At 47.8% G+C, this 19,835-nt stretch overlaps 1 protein-coding gene across 2 annotated transcripts in view; it reads left to right on the forward strand.

Moving 5' to 3' along the window:
* The window catches only part of Myo16 (myosin XVI), a 418,849-nt gene that overhangs the window by 373,417 nt on the left and 25,597 nt on the right, over positions 1-19,835 (forward strand). For both annotated transcript variants that reach the window (XM_075986134.1, XM_075986133.1), the window contains exon 33: positions 8,092-8,250. In XM_075986134.1, coding sequence (XP_075842249.1) covers positions 8,092-8,250 — 159 coding nt within the window. The remainder of the gene's footprint in view (positions 1-8,091; positions 8,251-19,835) is intronic.

The raw sequence follows: 19,835 nt of genomic DNA on the forward strand, positions 1-19,835 counted from the left end.
GGGCCTCGCGTATGCTCGTGTCAGGCAAGTGCTGTGCCACTGAACTACCCCCGTGAGTCCATCTGTGTGATTGGTCATTCTGCATTGAGATGGAAGAATTAGCAATGTCAAATGTCTAAAGGAGACTGCCCCGTGCAGCATAGGCTACATACAGCAAGCCTGCTAGAACCCCGGTGCCTATGTCGGTCAGGTCAAAGCAAGCCTATTCGGGTCCTATCACATTGAGCCAGTAACAGATACCTGAATCCGAAAAGCAAGAGCTGGGGGCGGGGGGGGGGGGGAGAATGCCAGGAACCTCCCTCTGCATTTTTAGTTTTCTTTAACACCTGGAAGGACAAGGAGAGTGCTGTGCTTTTCCAGAGTGGCCTAGTGACCTTTCCCAAGAGGGATTTTCCTGCAGTGTTGCCTTAGAGTCATAGTGAGAGTGATGAGTCTGAGCCGCATCCTTGCATCCTTGCATAGTTTCCGCCTCACAAGGCACTCTCAGCATTAAGTCCGCTAGTCTGCTCCCGTTTGGTTCGCTTCAGTGTTAGGTAAACCCAGGTCCCAGCTCATGCCATTCCAAAACATGAGCCGAGGTTATGTCAGGTTAAGAAGGTAACTGGCAGGGACTTTCCTTTTTAAATCATTTCTCTTAAAGAAACCGCTGTTTGTTGGGTGTCCATTTTCCTTGGCAAAACTTGGATTTTTGGTAAGTCAGATCCTTTCCCTTGGCTGGTCCAGCCCCATTCCTTGCCAACCCGAGTTCTCTCCTAACCCCAGCCTGCTCTTTCCTCTCTAAGCTCAGCTCACAGGTTCCTCTCTGCCTTCTCCCACTGTGCTGGCTCTTAAGAATCCCCTGCTACTGGGAGAAATTCTCCTTGTCTAGGGCTTCATAATAAATACTCCCATTCCAAAGATTGACCCTTGGGTGCGTGGCAATCCTCCCAAGGTCCCCCCAACCCCATGCAGACCCACAGTCTTCTGCATTAGCTCCCTCTCTGGACTCCTCCCTACCTAGGATGCTCATTGACCTGCCTGCTGCTGCCTCAGCCAGAAGGTATGGTGAGCGCCCTTCTCGCTACTGACCAGCCCTCCTGCAGGGCACCAGTTTAAATTCTTACAGCTTTTCTATTTATAGCCTCACCTCCCAGCTCAGGAGCTTTTGCCAGGTGAATATTTATTAAGTTCCTTTCTTCCTCAGCTCTTACACAAGGCATTTGAGGGGAGCCAGGCCTGAGATGCAGCAGACACTGCAGGCACCCACCCCCAAAGCTGCGGCAGACCTGGCTTCCTTCCCTTGGTGCAATCAGTTCTGTGCCTCCAGCCCCTCCCATTCTTTCTGCCTCATGCAGAGGTGCCAGGGTGTTTTCCTCCCCACTGTGGGTACACTATCCTGCACTTGTCCACCCTCCAGATTCCTATGGATCAGGTGCAAGTGTTTTGGGGTGCTTTTCTGCAAACCTCTGACCACTCACCATATTATTTAAAATGTATTTATTTTACATCCTGACTGCAATTTCCCCTCCCTCCACCTCCCCTCTGCAGCCCCCCATCCCCTCCTCCTCCATTTCTAGTCGGAAAAGAGCGGGCCTCCTATGGATGTCGTCAAACCCTGTCATATCAACTTCCAATAAGACTATTCTACCCTCGGTCTCTGAGCAATACTGGTGCTCCAGGAAGTGTTAGGGGTGGGCTGATTCTCCTAGCAGGGTTTTAGGATAGACCAGTCATTGGATGACCACTCCCTCAATCTCTAGGCCATCCTTACCCCAGTACATCCCATAGGCAGGACAGACTGCAGGTTGACGTAATGTGGCTGGATTGGTATCCCAATCCCTCCTCTGGAAGTTTTGCCTGGTCACAAGAGATGGCCAGTTCAAGCTATAAATCCCCTATTGTTTGGAGTCTTAGATGGGATCATCCTTGTAAAACCATGTTTTTACTGACCCCAAACATTCCCTTTTTTCCAGTCATCTCTTTCAACAATCTCCCCCTCCATCCCTCCCCAACCTGGTGCCTCATGTTCCCATTCCCACCTGCCCCCAGTCCACCCACAAAATCTCTTCTACTCCCCCTTCCCGGTGAGATCTGAGCATTCCCCCCATTCCTGTCCGTGTCTCTGCATCTGCGGGTTATTGTCTGGTTATCCTTTACCTTAAAGTAATATCCACTTATAAGAGAGTGCATATAATGTTTGTTTTCCTGGGTCTGGGTTACTTTACTCAGGGTGATTTTTTTTTCTAGTTCTATCCATTTGCCTGCAATTTTCATGATGTCATAATTTTTAACAGCTGAGTAATACTCTATTGTGTAAACTTACCACATTTTCTATATCCATTCTTTGGTGAAGGACATCTAGACTGCTTCCAGGTTCTGGCTATTATGAATACAGCTGTGAACATGTCCTTGTGGTATGATTAGGCAACCTTTGGATATATGCTCAAGAGTGGTGTTGCTGGGTCTTAGGGTAGATCAATTCCCGATTTTCTGAGAAACCATCGCGTTAATTTCCAAAGTGGCTATATAAGTTTGCACTTCCGCCAGCAATGGAGGAGTGTTCCCCCTTTGCCACACCCTCTCCACCTCACAAGAAGTCTCAAGGGTATCGTGAAGGCCCTGGAGTCGATACTGGCCCTTTCTGAGGAATGACACCTTCAGAAGGTATTCCAGGAACTGGCCCTGGAGCTAAGAGGTAGGAGCTGGCCACCAAAATTCCAGAGTCATGAAGCTCAGATGAAGTGTGCCAGTCCCCACCAAACTGACTTCAGTGTCCTGAAGTAAGATATTATAAAGCAATATAAAGAAATATTGAAAAATAACTCAATACTTATAGGCCTTGCATTGATAATTGTAGAACAATGACAGAAGCTACAGAACGTCATAGCATGGGTCAGTCATTGCCTGTAAATATCTGTTAGTGTCTCCTAAAGGCTGCTGGGCTTCAGTGGAAGGCACACAGCTGTGGTGTTCTGACCAACAGGAGACACCCAGCACGCCGTGGGATATTGTCCTTACCTTGTCATCTGAAATACGTAGCTGTCGGAACTCAAAGGCATCTCGTTCCCAACAGCAGTCAGTCCTTTCCTATATCCCAGCTTTTAGCCATTGCCTGTGCATGGAGAGAAATTACCACCTACCCAAAGCCACCCGTCAGGCTTGCTAGGTATTCTCAGCACACACACAGCCAGTTCACACAGGGAGAAGCCTGGCTGTGCTTGGAAAGCGAAGCGTCCGCAAACATGTTGTCAGATTTGTTCATTCTCTCTCTCTCTCCCTCTCTCTCCTCTCCCTCATTTTTCTTCCTTCTTTTTTTTTATCTTGACATCACAGAGTCTTGCTATGTAACCCTTGCAAACATAGTATTCACTCTGTAGTCAAGGCTGGTTTCAAACACGCAGCAATGTTCCTGTCTCAGCTTCCTGAGTGCTGGGATTACAGCATTAAGGATACTCTGTTTTTCTTTCTTTCTGCCACGGCTTATTGAGTTCCCTCTACATGTTAGCCCTGCTGTAGATACTGTAACACAGCAGCAGACATATTTAAATTAAAGGCACCATCGTGCCAGAGGAAGGAGGAATAGCACAAGCATGCTGAAGAAAAGGGCTGTGCCAAGCAGTGAGGCAGACTAGGGGGAAGCTGTGTGACGTGAGGCGGTCACCTGGAAGGCCTCGGTGGGTACAGAGTCATGAATGTTAAAGCATTAAAGCCAAGCCCTTGTCTTTGAGTCACATCCTGGTGTGATTCATTTCTTCTGAACCCATACCCTCTGCAGCAAGCAGGCGTTCAAACACCGCAAGCATTCAGACCGCCAAGTGTTAACAGCACCCTACATGAAGATGGAATGGATCACACACATCTGCACCACACGGGGCAGAGGCCCAGGCTCGTCTCAGGGAAAACTGCAACCCCTAGACAGCATTTTCCTTGCTCCCTTCTCTTTCCATTTCAACCATCAAGAGTCTCCAGTCTTTCTGTTTGGTGACTTCTCTCATCCCTCCAGCACCGATGCCTGAGCAGGCTTGAGGACCCTGCCCCCAGGCAACTCCTCCGGTTCTCCACAAAGGGTTGATCTTTGTGTGCACTGGAGGAACCCTGCAGACCGGTGGTCACATGACACATGGCTCGTTTCTGCTGCGGTTCTGTCAGAGCACGGTAGCTAGGAACGCAGCACAGCGTTTGGTGATGCACCCAGCTGCTGCTCTGCAGCGAAGTGAAACATGCTGAGTGCTTGGATCTCACTGTCGACAAGTCAGGGCACAGACGCTCTTCCTTCTCTGGGCTTCAGTCTGAGTAAGAGTGTTTGTGAGCAGACGCCGGGGTGTTACTCACAAGCCTCACAGCCCCATGGTTAGCACTGACGGAAGCACACTTGACCCCAGGTGAGGGCGTCAGGTCTATGGTCAGGGCTTTCATCTAGCACGGTATCACCTTTTAGACTCATTTCCTGGTTCGTCCCCACAGACCATCAGGAATAATGTCAAGGTCAGAAGCTGCCTCAGGTTTTCCATCAGCAAATGAGCTTATGAGAGAAAGCCACGCATGGGAAGAGAGCACAGGACTAGGTACAGAGTAGAGCCCTCTGAGTGGGCCCACATGGGTACTTACTAGTGGAAAAGACTTGGACAAAGATTAATCTACCGCCCCGGCTTGATCACCTCATCTTGAAAACAGGAGTGATCATGACTCTTGGGTGTGGCAACCAGAGTGTCTGGAATGGCTACCCTGTTGACCATTCTTCCCCAGGCCTCACTCTAAGCAGCACCAGCCCCTCCTTTCTGTCCACAGTCACCCTAAAATAAACCTGTATTTTTTTATGAGAAAAACAAAGCCAACAGGCAGCATAAGGGCCGCAAGTCTAAGCTGTGTAGCAAACGCTTGAGCACGTGATGGCTACAGCTGACCCTGCTGAGTGGAAGCAGGAAGATTTAACAGCAAAAGTGAAGGGTGAGACTACAGAGCCAATGTGTCTATAAGACAGTAGGAAGCCATCAGGAGGGCCAGCGTCAGTAGATCAGTCTGAAGGCTCCCATGTCTTGGAAGATGTGTCTTTGACCATCAGACAGAGACGATTCTTCTGTTGACCTTCTGCTCACCTAGCCTTTCCTGCTCTCGGAGGCTTTCCCTTTCCCATGACAGTAAGGCCTCCATTCCTTTCCGGGCAGTCCCTAGAGCCCGAGTGACAGGCCTCTGTCACCACCAATGTCCTCCTTCACCACTTCTTTGCTTCTAAACTCATGGCTCATCTGGATGGCTGCTCTATCTGGTGCCAGTCCTTTCTTGCTGTAAGATCTCAAAACCAAGTGTGGGGTTTATCTCTGTACCCACGCTTCTCCCTGCTCCCTCTCTGAGCTGAAAAACTTCCTATGCAGATATAGCTTGACCCTTTCTAGCCCTCGGGTTTTTCACTTATCCAAGACTGCATTCCCGCAAGTGCTCTACGTGTGTGTGTGTGTGTGTGTGTGTGTGTGTGTGTGTGTTTGCTTGTTGGTCATACAGCCCCTTCCCAGGAGGTGAGCTGCAAGCTGCAAGACTATGAGGTCTCATACATATTCTCATATTCTAATATTTTCATATTCTCAGGGAATATGAGAGTTCAGGTGTCTCTTTGACATGCTGACATTTCATTGGGTGTATACCCAGGGGCAGGTGGCTGTGTCACATGAGTTCCGACTCTATCAGGAATTCCCCACTATGTGTTTATTACACTGTGTACCAGTTTACACTCCTACCCAGTGTGCAAGGGCTCCATGTCTACACATCTTCACGAGCACAGTCACGTTGGTGCTCTCCATTCTTCTTAATGAAGTGGCACTGGTTTGATTTGTGTTTCCCCAGTGACTGACGGTGCTGAGCCTATTTCCACATATGTTCTTGTTCATATATGTTCATGTCTTCTGTGGGCAGGTGTCCATTTTCAGTCTGGTTATTTTTGCAGCTGAGTTTTTGGAGTTCCTTGCATATCCTGTGTTTTAGCTTTCCTTAGATGTGTGGTTCACAGACGTCTTTCTCCTGGTCGGTCGGCGGTCTCTTCCCTGCTTCCTTTGCCATGTGGAGGCTAGCCCATTTGCTGTAACCCTATTGGTCTGTTTGGCCTCATTTCTTGTGCTTTGGGTGATGTCCCACTCCCTCTCATCCATTATAACATCCCGAAACATCCCTCTTCCTGTAATGGCAGATGTCACAGTTAAGAATTCGATACATTCTGAGTGGCTTTTAACCAATGAGTAGGAGTCTATAGCATCCAATGTGCCCAGCACTATTTATAAAATGTCTACTCTGTCCTTAGTGGTATTCTCAGCAACCATGTAGACAGTCCTCTGGCCTCAGGTATGTGGCTTGTTTCTGTGTTCTTTGCTCGGTTTCTTTGGTCTCTGTGCCTGTTTTTGGGTTGGTCCACACTGCTTTGGTTACCGGAGCTTTGCGATGTGCTTTGAAGTTAGGTAGCATAATACCTCTGGCTTTGTTCTTTTGCTCAAGGTGGCTTTGATGAGTCAAGGCTTGGAGTATAAAGTTCTGATCATTTTTCCTTTATTCTATCTAGTCAGCAATTCCTATCTCTAAATCTTTCTGTCTGAGCGGAGAAGCCTTGGGTGGGTGACCTGATCTGGGTTCTGGTTAGAGATTAGTAAGCCACAGGCTTACTTCCCACAGGGTGGGAAGCTTGCTCCAGGCACAGGGTGTGCATGCGGTCGGTACTGAAACTTGGGTTCAGATGGAGTACATGGTAAACTTATTTGCCTACAATGTCACATGATTGCCAGGAACAGACTGTCTTCCTTCCTTCCTTCCTTCCTTCCTTCCTTCCTTCCTTCCTTCCTCCCTCCCTCCCTCCCTCCCTCCCTCCCTCCCTTCCTTCCTTCTTTCCCTCCTTCCTTCCTTCCTCCTCCTTTCTTCTCCCGGTGTTATTCATTCTAAAAGTTTTAGGAAAAACAGATACCACACTTTCAGTTGTAAAAGTGACTGCACAGTACCCACAATATCTGTGCTAAGGTCTGTTCTGTGTCTCCACAGCCCCAGGAGTCAAAACTCATTTCCCATAAAGCAAAGCTAGCATTTCTGTGTTCTTGGGGATCTGAGTTATTGGGGTCAAGAGTGACAATACCCAGCTCTTATAAGCAAAGTACAGTAATGTTTTTTTTTTTTTATCATCCCCTTTAAATAACCTGCTGGCATCAAATGTCAGAGGCTCCTCTTCCAGGACAGATAGGACCCACTAGGCACCGACGAAAAAGAACAGACACGCACAGTGCACTCAGAGTTAGGGTCAAGCATACCCTGAGAGGTCACAGAGGCACTGAGAGTCCTAGGGAAACAAGAATTTATTCCGGGTGCACCTGCCCTGCCTCAGAGGGAAACTGAGTCCAGTGGCAGGCAAGGCGGAGAAGCACAACACGGAGCCATTAGCACTGTGAAGGGCTGGGCACCACGTGGCAGGTCACAGGGAGCCTGTCTCAAGGTCACATTGTCACCTGCTCTTGCTTTCCCTGCCCCCCCCCAGGCTTCAGTTTGTTCTCTCGCTCAAGGTGGTTTGGATGAGTCAAGGTTTAGAGGGTGACGTTCTAGTCACGGCTCTCTTTGCACACATCTCAGCATGCTTGGCGTGAGACACATGTTGTAAGTCCCTAAGCAAACACATTGTGTGTGTGTGTGTGTGTGTGTGTGTGTGTGTAGAAAATGTATTTTCATGTGTTTGAAGTTTAGTTCCCAAAATTGCAACAGATAATACAAGTTTTATGCTCTTGCTCAACACACACTTATTTTTTTTTCAGCACTATGAGCTTGTCACATTATATGTGGATGGTTTGGGCACAAAAACTCATGACCTGTTCTGCACGGGAAATGTTATAACAGGCTCTTGGATACATCCCAGAAACTTTGAATAGGTTGTTTGGAAATAGCAAATTATAAGTTACTCCCCCCCCCCTTACATTAAGGGCACCGTGACAACTTTTATTTGCTGCTATCCAGGCCACAGATTTCACCCGGGATTTGGGGCGTGTGTTTTAAACATGATTAGTGTTTAATTAATTAGCCTCTTCTCCCGTTCTGCTCAATTTTTTGCAGTAAGCTTTACCGGTCAAGAATAATCTTTACTAAACTTTATTTTAGGTTTTGAAACCAACATGAACCTGACTAGCCGGGATGAACCCAGTTCAACAGAAATGGCTTCGGAGACTCAAGACAGAAATGCAAATAACCACGGGACTCAACTCTCCAGCCCCCTGTCTAGTGCCGTCACAGCTGAAAATGGAAATTCCGTCACCAACGGTGAGCCCCTCTAAACTCGAGAGCCAGTGGGTCAAAGTCTTAAACTACATCTGCATTGAAGGAAGAGTCCCTCCAGGACATGGAAATGAAGCAGGCTTGGTCAATGCAAACTGTAGGTAGAATGCAAACTGTAAAGCTCCACCCTGGGCATCGCTGTCAGTTTCTTACCTCAGGCCTAAGGGGAGAATTGCACTCACTGTTAGGTGACTTTTCCGAGGTTTGGCTGGACGTTGATCTGTAGGAACCATTAGGAGGTGCATCTTGTGCTGGGAGGAACAAGACGTTCGGCCAACATTGTTGATTAAATGTTTTCACACAGCTAAGAAATGTGAAGGGAAGGAATGAGGGGCTGCCGATGACAGACTGTCGCTTAGAAACTGGCTGGGCTGCCACGTCCAAGCCCACGTAAACAAACGTTTCCTCTGATAGGGATTTAGTAATGGCTGGTGGAGAAAATCCAGCTGTTCTTTCCTGAGAATGCCCAGGAGAAACTGACGAAATATCTCTGTTTACTCTGATGAAAGGGACTAGAGACCCAACAGCACAATCAGCTGCTGGGAGGGGCCGAGGGGGGGAGCCAGAGGCCTGATTGCTCATTGTTCTTTCCTTTGCATTGACAAAAGCCTGGTTAAGGGGAGAAGGGCGTCTGTTGGTTCACGGTTTGAGAGGCTACAGCCCACCTTGCATGAAAGGCTTTGGAGGCAGGAGCTGAGATGGCTGGTTTCTTTGTTCCAGCAGCCAGGATCAGAGAGAGAGATGGCTTGCTGGTGTTCAGATGGCCTAATTATTTCCCCTTCTTATGTAGTACAAGAATCCAGAACAGGGTGCCACCCACGTTCAGGGATACCAGCCTTCTGCGGTTAAATCTCTCTAGAAATACCATCCTAAGTAATTCTGAAACCCATTCAGGTTGACAATCAAGACTGATCGTGACAGTCATGCTAGCCTCTCAAGGCAGTCTGAGTCCTGGGCTGTCCTCCCATGGGCATTGGGGACACTGGAAAACCTACTTCTCCGATAACCCTGGGCTCTAGGCACACAGACGAAGTCCAGGGCTCACCGAGGCCATGGAGGGAGCAGGGCTTTGAAGTGCCCATCCCAGAGTCAGTTGTATGTAGCAGAACCGGGACCATGGATTAGCTGGAGCTCATTCGAACCCCCAAGTTAGACTGGGATCATAGCATTCACAGGCCCCTGAGAAAAACGTACGTAAATCTGTTCCCAAGGACAATATACATCTCTTAGACCTCTCAATATTATTAAAAAAAACAATTAATTTTTAGATGCAAAATGCAAAACACATGTAGATTAACGAGATACATGAGCACAGAAACTCAGAGGCAGAACTAGCAATTGCAGTTTGCCCATGAGTCAGAGCAGAGAGACTCGTGCCTTACAGGACGTGGATGAAAGGAGGCAAGCCCTGCAGAAGGGAACTTCGACCTCCAACAGGAGGTGGAAACAGAACACACGTCACTAAAACAAAGCCCAGTACCAGATGACGTTAAATTTGATCAGACAGTTGTTTAGGCGGACAATAGGCAGACAGTCTCTGCAGCAAAACACGTCAGATTCTAGGAAGAGAATACAGATTCTAGAAAATGATGTGTGTGTGTGTCTTTCCTGCACCGTGAGAAAGGTTGCTAGGGTTCTAGGGAAAAGGGAGTGATTAAATGTGGAAATATTTGCCAACGTCCCAGCCCTTGTGAAGATCCAGGCATGGATCTGACTGGGGAGTCTGTAATAGAGCAGGGCCCAGCAGACTCTTTGCTTATGTCCCAGACATAAACAGTGCTGGTGCAAACACTCAGGGCGATGCTTCTGTGCACTCAGCACATGAACTGCAGAGCTGAGAATCAATTTAGCACCCTTCAACCAGTGACCAGATGTCTTATTATCCATTGCTCTGTGAGATGTCACCCCCCAAATTTAGAGAGTTAATGCAGCAAACAGGGATTGTTTCAGATCCGCTAAGGGTCTGGAGGCTGGGTGTAGCTTAGTGAGGTTCTTCACCATTTAACAGTCAAGCTGTCAGAAAAAACAAAAAACTCTGGCCACCTTAAATCTTGACTGAGGGATGGTTCACACCTACGATCACTCAGTGATCACTGGCAGACCTCAGAAAATTCACACCTAAGTCTATACACACTGGCCTTCCCAGAGGTCAGTTACACAAGGCACAAGGACTCATCCCCATGGACTATCAGTCACAAAAATAGCTTCCAGGATGGAAGCCACAGGCTTTCCACAACTGGGGGAGTGCCCAGAACACGCTCTGTGAGCGTCGGGCAGGTTTAACAAGCACACACCTGTGATACTGCTAAGAGGGATCTGAGCCTGTGTGCACCTGAGTGGGCAACGCAAACACATCAGGCCAGGTGAGAAAAGTCAGGTAGAGAGCAAGTGACCAGACTGGGGGAACTCAGGACACAGAGGGTTAGGTGAGCAGCTCTGTGGAAGAACAGGGCATCTGCAAAGCCTGAACCTCCCACCTCTGTATCAAACCGAAATCATCAACCTTTGTTGAAAAAAAAAATCGCATCTGTAAATAATCAGTGGTTTTGACAGCTAGATCCTAATCAACTGAAAATGGAAACATTCTAATCAAAGCTCATCCAGCAGTAGCTTATGGGGACTCAAGGACCAGGCTGCAGCCAGGGTCTTCATAGCTGGGAATTAGAGCCTGAAGCACAGGCTCTGTGAACGTGTGCTGAAAATGTCAAGAAGCTAGAGACAGCAAAAACAGACACCAGGATAGTGGGGGGGGGGGCAACTAAGGATGAAAGTGTGCTCGCCGAAATACAGAAACAAGGAAGCATGAACTGCTCCTCTCAAGAAAGTGACCTTGAGAACGTGAGACTAGAAGGGACAAACATCGTACAGCGGTGGCAGAACTAAGCTACACGGGGCCCAGAAAGCAGATTTCAGGCGTAGAAAGGGGCACTGCTCCCCACTCTCAGAAATCACGGGTGGGGGGATCACAAAGGGAGTGTGAACGATCATGTGCCAAAATAAATTTGGAAATGTGAACATAGACACATTTCTATCCAAACTCTAGATAGAAAGCTAAGCAGTCTCCGAATAGTCAATCAATTGACTTTGTAATTGAACCTCTTCCTACAAGGAAACTTCTAGATCCAAATGCCAAGTGTAAATCAGTGAGAGTTATAGAAAAACTATAGCAAGGGGGGTTCACTGGGAGAGACAAGTGTGTAGACCCAAAGAAATGGGGGGATGTTAATTAGGAGAAAACTATTTTGCACACATTTAACCAGCTGAGGGTCCTCCTCTGTTCCTAGACAAAACACATCAAGTAAATATTTGGCTCAAAGACAACAATCCAGGCATGGCTATACTCAATGGGGTCTAGCCTTGTCTACACAAGACAACAATACAGGCATGGCCATGTTCAGTGGAGTCTAGTCTTGTCTACACATAGGAAGTGTAGGTGAAGGCTAAAGGCTGGGCCTTATGCCCACACATTTTTCAGAGTTTTAGGGAACCAGCAGGGCCTGCCAGAGTCTTAAGGATACCCTCTGGGTAGATGCAGGGAAAGAGAACCTTGGCTTTCAGTGTACCCACTGGTGACTCTTCCACAAGGGTCCAGTGGGTGCCAACTCAGTCGTCAGGCAGATGGTGCTGGTTAAGATGACTGGGTCACAGCAGCAGACAGTCATGAATCTGGAAAAAGACAGCTGGGGAAGAGGGTGAGGTGTTAAGGTAAGAGAGGGGCCAAAGAGGGCGGGAAGGGAGAGTGGCCAGAGTGTGGTATGTCCATGTGTGAAACTGTCGAAGAACTAACATAATAGACTCCAAAAAATCCTCCCAGGAGAGGGAACACCAAGTCCCCTCTGTCTCAGAGAGCACCCGAGTCCCCAGGGAGACCGTTGTATTCTTGACTGAACAGTAGTTACAAGGCTACATTTCAATCAACAAATAAATCAGAGAAGGGGGAGGAAGGCACCTTCCCTTTAACTTAATATCTCATTCACTTATGTTTTATCAAGAGCATAGTTAAAAAGTAAAGGCTACAACTTGGAAAATGGTCTTATGTGAATCCAGTGCAGGATGACTTGAGCCTCCCAATCTGACAGGTCGGAGCTGATGAACTCACAAGCACCATGAGTTTCCGGTCTGTGATATTTTCCTGGGACTATTAAATACCCAGTTCCAGGCCCTGCCCGATGGAACCTCAGGAAGCATCTGTCCATTGACGCAAGGGTACAGCCTGCAATGAGCCGGCGAGTGCTAGGCAGACAGCCAGAAAAATCCAGTCCTTAGCCTTACAGAGCTGAGCAGCTTCCGCATATGGAGCCTGTGACTTGCACAGGACCATGGCACCTCTGGAGGAGAACAAGATTTTATTTTGCATGTATGTGCATGTGTATGTGTGTCTCTCTTTCTCTGTATCTTGCTCTCTCTCTCTCTCTCTCTCTCTCTCTCTCTCTCTGTGTGTGTGTGTGTGTGTGTGTGTAGATGCCACCTGTGAAAAGTACCCGCGGAGTCCAGAAGAGGGCATCCATTCCCCCGGAACACTACTCCCTCCAATACAGTGTCATCCTGCCCAGCAACAAACCCCATATCCAACACAATAATATCCAACCACAGGGTGGTACTTAACCTTTCACCTTCTAATTTTCCTCCTCTTCAAAGGGCATGATGCAAGGCTATACCAGGACTTTTTCAGGGAACCTAGTAGGATGGGGCGAGCCCAGAATTAGTGTTCGGTTAAAAGTATCTGTTCACAAGTTGTGTATGCTGAGACCTGAATTCATGTCCTCTGGCAAAGAGGAAGACAGCAAGTGTTCTTAACCACTGAGCCATATCTCCAACTTCTGGGGTTGAATTTTGATATGGATTTATCATGCTCGTGCCCATAGTACAGTCAGTGTCCATCCTAAATAAAGGTTGTAGGAGCAAGTAAATATCTCACATAAGTTAAAGTTCCAAACGAGTCAAAAATAGCGCTGTTTTCTAGGAAATCATTTCTCCGAAGTGCCGGGATCTGCATGCTACCTCTGTTTCCCAGAAATAATCATGTCTGCTCATTTGCTGAAATACAGTTATGTGCGGCTAATCATAGCGATCGCTTACTTTAATTGCCACCCTTTTGCTGATGTGAACACAGACTTGGATACTTTTTTGTGTGTATTTAATTGTTCCCAGGACTGCGGTTATTTATCATGGCCTTCGAGAGTTATCTTCCGTGCTAGAATGCTTCGGCTCCATCAAACAAAAATATTGTAAATATAAAGATGTTTATTTTTGTGGCAAAGAAGAGATATAAAAAGTCCCAACTAGGACATTTTGTGATCAGTGTGATTTTCTTTCTTGCTGCTCAATGAATATGCATTTTATTGCTGAGCATCAAGAAAAATGGCAATGAAGGCTGGAGTCGTTACATTTGTACATTTATCTCCCTTCCTTTTAGACCTATTGTGTTCTCTCTCTGTGTGTATAGTTTGGGTTGTCTTTGTCCATAAAGGCTGGATGAGGGGAAGGACTGCTGCTCTCATGACAGCCCCCGACTGTCTGCTCTATCCCCTCTCTTGAGCTCCTGGGGGTACACAGACCTGGGGGTAGCAAAGTATGGTTTCCAGTCATACCTCGAGGCTGGAGTCTCGACAGGGTCCCATAAATTATGTGTCCGTCTGCATCCTCCAACATTGCTTTTGAAACTGGACAGATTCTTCAGAGCTCACAGTGCTGTCTGATTCTAGTCGGAAGATCCAGAGTGAAGGAAGCTTTCGCGTCACAAAGGAGAGCTCTCTGTTGAGAAGCAGAAGGGGCCTTGGCTTCCAGGCCCTGCCCGCGCTTCATGATCAGAGACATTCTGAATTCATGTTCAAGCCTCTCTAACTTCGACCTTGTTTACTTAAATGTTCTTACTGGTGTGGGAACGGTGGGTTGAAAGCCAATGGGCTAGGATTATGCTTTGCGGCACCCTCCAGTGATGGCTTCCTCGGAGCTTAGGAGGTCGCTTTGCCAGTATCCACCCCAACTACAGCTATGGTATGTAACCTTTCACTTCCCAATTTTCTCAACCTTAAAAGGGAGTGATGCAAACAGTTATATCATAACTCTGGCCGAGGACCTAGTAGGACAGTGGTGGCCCAGTCTGTTCAGTCAGTAGTACCCATTCACCAAATCTAAAGGTTTTCTAAGTTTGCTTGGAGACGCTATATGTGAAATCGACAAGGGTGTGGTGATGAATTGAATTTTCTGGGCCACTCAGGCTGCAGCACAAGAAATCCCCCCAAAATCTTAACTGTAGGTTCTTTTTTTTTATTGGTGGATGTTTTAAAGATAGTGAGACTTTTATTTAATGGACTTCAGTATTTTATGTCGTTCTTCATTTTTATTTTATTTTGTGACATTTTAAGTATATAGTCATTCTAATGTTGATAATTAGAGCACTTAATTCCTTTTATCCCAGCATGGGTGGCGACGTTGGTCAACGTTTTAGATGACTTGACTGAAAAGGGTATTATTTCTATGGAGATCTCTGAACCTTGGGAGGACAGGATGCTGCACACTCTATGGTCTCTCATCCTCTATGCCTTGTCCAGTTGTGGGTTCCTGTATAATCAGGTAGTTGCCGTCTGCTGCAGGAAGTGGCTTCTCTCTCTCACGAGAGATGGTGACGCGCTGACGTGGGTATAGCAACGGGTCATTGAGTTGTCGCAATGTTTGTTTAGCAGAATTCCCCGTAAAGACCTGTGGCCTGTCTAGGCTAGTCCCTAAAGACTGTAAGGCCTTTGATGACTTCGAGGAGACAGTGTGGTCTGGACACAGCAGGACAGTTGCCCCTGTGAACTCACAGCAGCGGCAACAGCACACATAAGACCTAGACAATCTCAAGCCCCACAAAATCCCAGCGTGCTGAGAGGAGGTGGACAGAGAGTCCCATCCCTAGCAGAGGAGCTGTTGGGAAGTCTTATTTAGTGCTGCGGCTCCTTTTGCATGGACCACACCCTAGAGAGAGAATGAACACAGGTGAAACCATTAAACTGAGAAGGAGCTTAGATCTAGGAGGAACTGGGGGTGAGGAGAATATGACAAAAACATACATCTTGTGTAAAATTCTCAAGTTATAATCTATCAAATATTATTTGTTGGTACACACACACTTAAACTCCTTTGCATGGCATGGTTCCCGGCTGCTGCTTAGCACCTCTGGCTCTCCTCTCGGGAGATCCTAACAGAATTGAAATTTTCCCACTGCTGGCCACAGCTACAGAGATCTTCTCTGACCCACGTATCTCCTGGCAGGGCGTGGCTCCTTCTTACCTTGTTCTCACTCAGAGGAGACCCCTCTCCTGTCAGGTCTCCCTACTTACCTACCTTTGTCCTCACCAGCCCCCCACCCAGCCTCTACAATAACACCCACCCTGGCCTGCACCCTCCATCCCTCTCTACTGAGCCCTGCCACAGATCCCAGGTGTATCAAGTCCTTTCCATGCAGGACTTTCTTATAATGTTGCTGCCTTTCATTATTTTCCCCATCTGTCTCACCCCCAACCCATCCAACCTGATCCCTCGTGTTCCCACACCTCCATCCCCCTCCAATGCCCCCAGTTTACCCAGGAAATATCTTGATGTGTGTGGGGGGGTGCATTTGGGGTTAATGAGAAACTTGGTACCAGGAATCCATAAGGATGACCACAGCTAAGACTCTTAGCCGTAGTGGAGAGGGTGCCTTCACTGGCCTTCTTCTGTAACCAGATTGGTGGCTGCCCTAATTGTCACCAGAGAGCCTTCATCCAGTAACTGATAGAGGCAGATACAGAAATCTATAACCAAGCACTGGGCTGAACTCTGTGAGTCCTGTTGAAGAGAGGGAGGAGGGATTGTATGAGCTGGGGGATGTGGGGGTGTGATGTGTGTGTGTGTCAAGGTCATGGTGGGGGAACCCACAGAGACAGTTGACCTGAACTTAGGGGAGCTTACCAACTCTGGACTGACAGCTAGGGAGCCTGCATGTACCAACCTAGGCCCTCTGCATCATGGTGACAGTTGTGTAGCTTGGTCTGTTTATGGGGCTCTTAGCAGTGGGATCAGGGTATGTCCCTGGTGCTTGAGCTGGCTTTGGGGAACCCATTCCCCATGCTGGAATGCCTTGCCCAGCCTTGTTGCAGGGGGAGGAACTTGGTTCTGCCTCAGCTTGATGAGCCAGGCTTTGTTCAGATGCCCATGGGAGGCCTGCCCCTTTCTGAATGGAGACAGAGGAGGAGTGGATGGGGAAGGGGTAGATGTGAGTTAAGGGGGGGGGGGGAACGGAGGAGGGGAAACTATGGTAGGTATATAAAATAATTTTAAAATTAATGAAAAATATTGTCATCTCTTCTTAGAAGTCTGGTGTCCCCAGTTGCCTGCAAAACATTGTCATAACCCCACAAAATGCTCCCAAAGCCCTCTAATATCTGGTTAGCTTTACCTTCCGATGCATTCTCCAGTTCCCTGAGATGAACATGCCATTCTATGGGCTGTTCCTTGTGCAACCTTGGGCTTCCTGGCCTATCTTGTCTGTGTCCTCAGCTGGGCCAGCGGTTCCCAGTTCACTTTACCTAGGACATTCTTCCCAGTTTGCCCCAGCAGGAAACTTTCTCAGGCCCCTCCCATCAGGATGAACCCCTTCTTTCCTCAGACCCCACCCAGGAATACCCACATTTTATGTTCTGTGCTTCCCATGTAGTCAAATAAAAACACGATCTGAGGTCTCTCCTAACATTCGCTTGGTTGTGGCTCACTAAATAGTGCTCACAGCTGAGCCGTGTCCATGCGCAAACTCCACATTCTTTGCTGGGTACATGCTTGTGTAGACCACTCTGAGCCATTTTCCACAGAGGCAGAGGCACCTCTGTCCTCAGGGGCATGTGGGCAAATGCCCTCCAAGGGTCCCTTCACCATCTCCCAGTTAGGACTCTTTGCTTCTCCCTGCGTGGAGGCCCTTCTTGTTCTCTCCCCAGCCCTGAGTCCATTTCTGCTGTTTTCTAACTAAGTGTTGGCCCATTAGGCTGTGGGATTCTCACCAGTGGATCCCTTTCTTCCTTCTCCAGTATACTTCTCCACACCATGCTCAGAGAATGCTAACAAATACTTTTTAAATTTTATCCATTGATTCTGTGGCGAGCATGCTCAATTGCTGCCTTGGTTGCGGACCTGTGGTCATGGTCTAAAATAATCTTTCCCTTTGGGTACCAAGAGTTGAGCTTCCAATTTATGAATTGTTGTTCTGAAAGATGGATCACACTCCGTCTGCCTTTGTCCTCCTGTCTGTGAGACACTGAGTGCTGTGGCTCAGATGTGAAACAGCCACCTGGTCCCAACTGGTGGTATGGTTTGGTAAGGCTGTGGAACTCTTAGATGGTGAAGCCTCACCGGAGGGTATGGATCACCCCAGAAGCTCGCCTTGAGGCTTTTTTAACCTGCCCTCCCTTCCGTTCATTTTCTGCTTCCTGACTGTGGACTCATCTGACCAGTGAGCCTCTTCCTCCTGCCCCCATGCCTCCTCCACCGTGATGGACTGTGCCTCCCTAGAACCTCGAGACAAAATAAATCCTTTCTCATATTGCTTCTGTGGGGTCACTTTGTTATAGCAACAGGAGAGGTTACTAGGATGTCAGATGAACTAAGCATCTATCCTGCCTTGATCTTGGCCCTTTGTACCCCTGTCCCTATCCCTCATCCTTCATGTCCTTTGAGCAGGAGTCTCTCTCCAGATGGCACCTTACCTCAGACCTGCAGGTCCCTGTGCACCTATCTAAGTTCTCAATTATGCCACACAGTTGTTTGATGGGACAACACACCACACCCTCTTCCTATCCTGCTGGTGATCACCATTGCTCATGATCAGAACCCAGTGTTCATCACAGCACCCCCTCAGTGGCAGGGCAGTAATCACCTATAATTGGTCCTGTCCTGATTTGTAACACTCTTTCTGGGGAAGTCTGACTCAGCCTAGACAGGAAACTGAACTGATGACAGAGCAAAGTAATACCACCAAAATCCAAGTTAACAAACTATGACTTCATTGGGGTTACTTATAGGGGCAAGTATTACTCACAGACAGCTACACCTCTGAAAACCCACCCAGTCAAAACTAGAACTCTGGAGGTCTCTGCATGAACTACAGGCAGCTCAACAGATTAGAGGGCCTTCTCTTGCTAGCAGTCCTTACTGCTTATGTAGCCTTGGAAATGGATGACCTTGTAAAATTGGTCAGTTTCAGGGACTTCCTAGGACTAGTGAGTTGTTGTCTTTCTGAGTTTTAACTAATGCTCTTTAGAACATTCTGAGCCCTAAGGAGCTTCCCTCCAGGGTGGCTGTTTCATACTAGAGAAATTGCTATGGAAAGCATTGACAGAACCTTGCTACATGAAAGCATGCATACATTCACCGCAAGGGCAGACTGGCCTGCCTCATGCCGATTGGACTCAGACTCCCCCCAAGGAACTGGCACACGCCTGTAATTGGGAAAATGCACAGTGATTTCCTAATGATTTTTAATTTAGGAATCATGTATATGTTTAATCAATTAAACTGTGCTAGTTAATTATGTTTCCAGAGGAGATGAGTAATTGCTTCAGTATTTAAAGTTCTCTTGGTTGAATTCATTCCACTGGGCAGTTATTTCTCTTTTTATCTGTTCATGTTTATTAATCAAGTCACTTGGGGCAGTACATGCCATCTCCATCACGGTGGTTCTCAATCATTGCAGGGGAACAGATCTGTCTCCAAGGTGCATTTAATAATGTCTACAATCATTTTGATTGTCATGAGCCAGGGCGCATTCAGTGAGGAAGGCCGGGATGCGACTGTTTATGGTGCACAGGGCAGGCTTAGAACAGAGAAAGTACAGGCCAAGGGTCAGAGCCAGCCTGTGTGTGCAGGATAAGGAAGACGGTCATCTGCTGTCCCCTGGGAGGTCTGTGACCCTTGGAGGAGGGGCGTGTGCCTTTCCTGAGGTTCACTTTTACTTAGTGGTTGGCTAAGAACCAGTAGGTTGTGATTGGCCAGTTTTTCTCCCCTCACGGCCCCACCTGTGCAAGCAAAAGGAATACAGTGACAGTTTCCATGGCACCCAGGTGTGCTTGGGTCTCGTGTTTCTTCAGTTCTCGCTTTCCCTCCATGCTGCCCCACAAATGAAATCCGAACTTTCAGCATCATCCAGGTGGGAAACAACACTGGTCTTGTGCTTCTTTCTTCTTAGAGGGCTTTTGAATGGTTTCCAGGCTCTAGGAAAGCCCGCTCCCTCTCTCCCTCCCTCCCTCCTCCCTCCCTCCCTCCTCCCTTCCTCCCTCCTCCCTCCCTCCCCCTTCCCTCCCTCCCTCCATCCCTCCCTCCCTCCATCCCTCCCTCCCTCCCAAGGCACACCTGCCTTGCTCTGAGTGGTTTGCTGTCATTGTCTCTCTATCAGTACATCTCCTTGTTTGTTTACCGAAACTGCAAGAGCTTAAGGTATTCCCATCTCGCTGCAAATCTGAATATTCAATAAATAACTGCTATTGCCTAGCACTTAAATGCATGGAATATGACAGTGTCTGTTTATTAACTAGGTACGAAGTATTTTTTTCTTTTGGCAA

Source organism: Microtus pennsylvanicus, chromosome 9 (assembly GCF_037038515.1).
Source record: "Microtus pennsylvanicus isolate mMicPen1 chromosome 9, mMicPen1.hap1, whole genome shotgun sequence".
In the NCBI taxonomy this organism is placed as follows: domain Eukaryota; kingdom Metazoa; phylum Chordata; class Mammalia; order Rodentia; family Cricetidae; genus Microtus; species Microtus pennsylvanicus.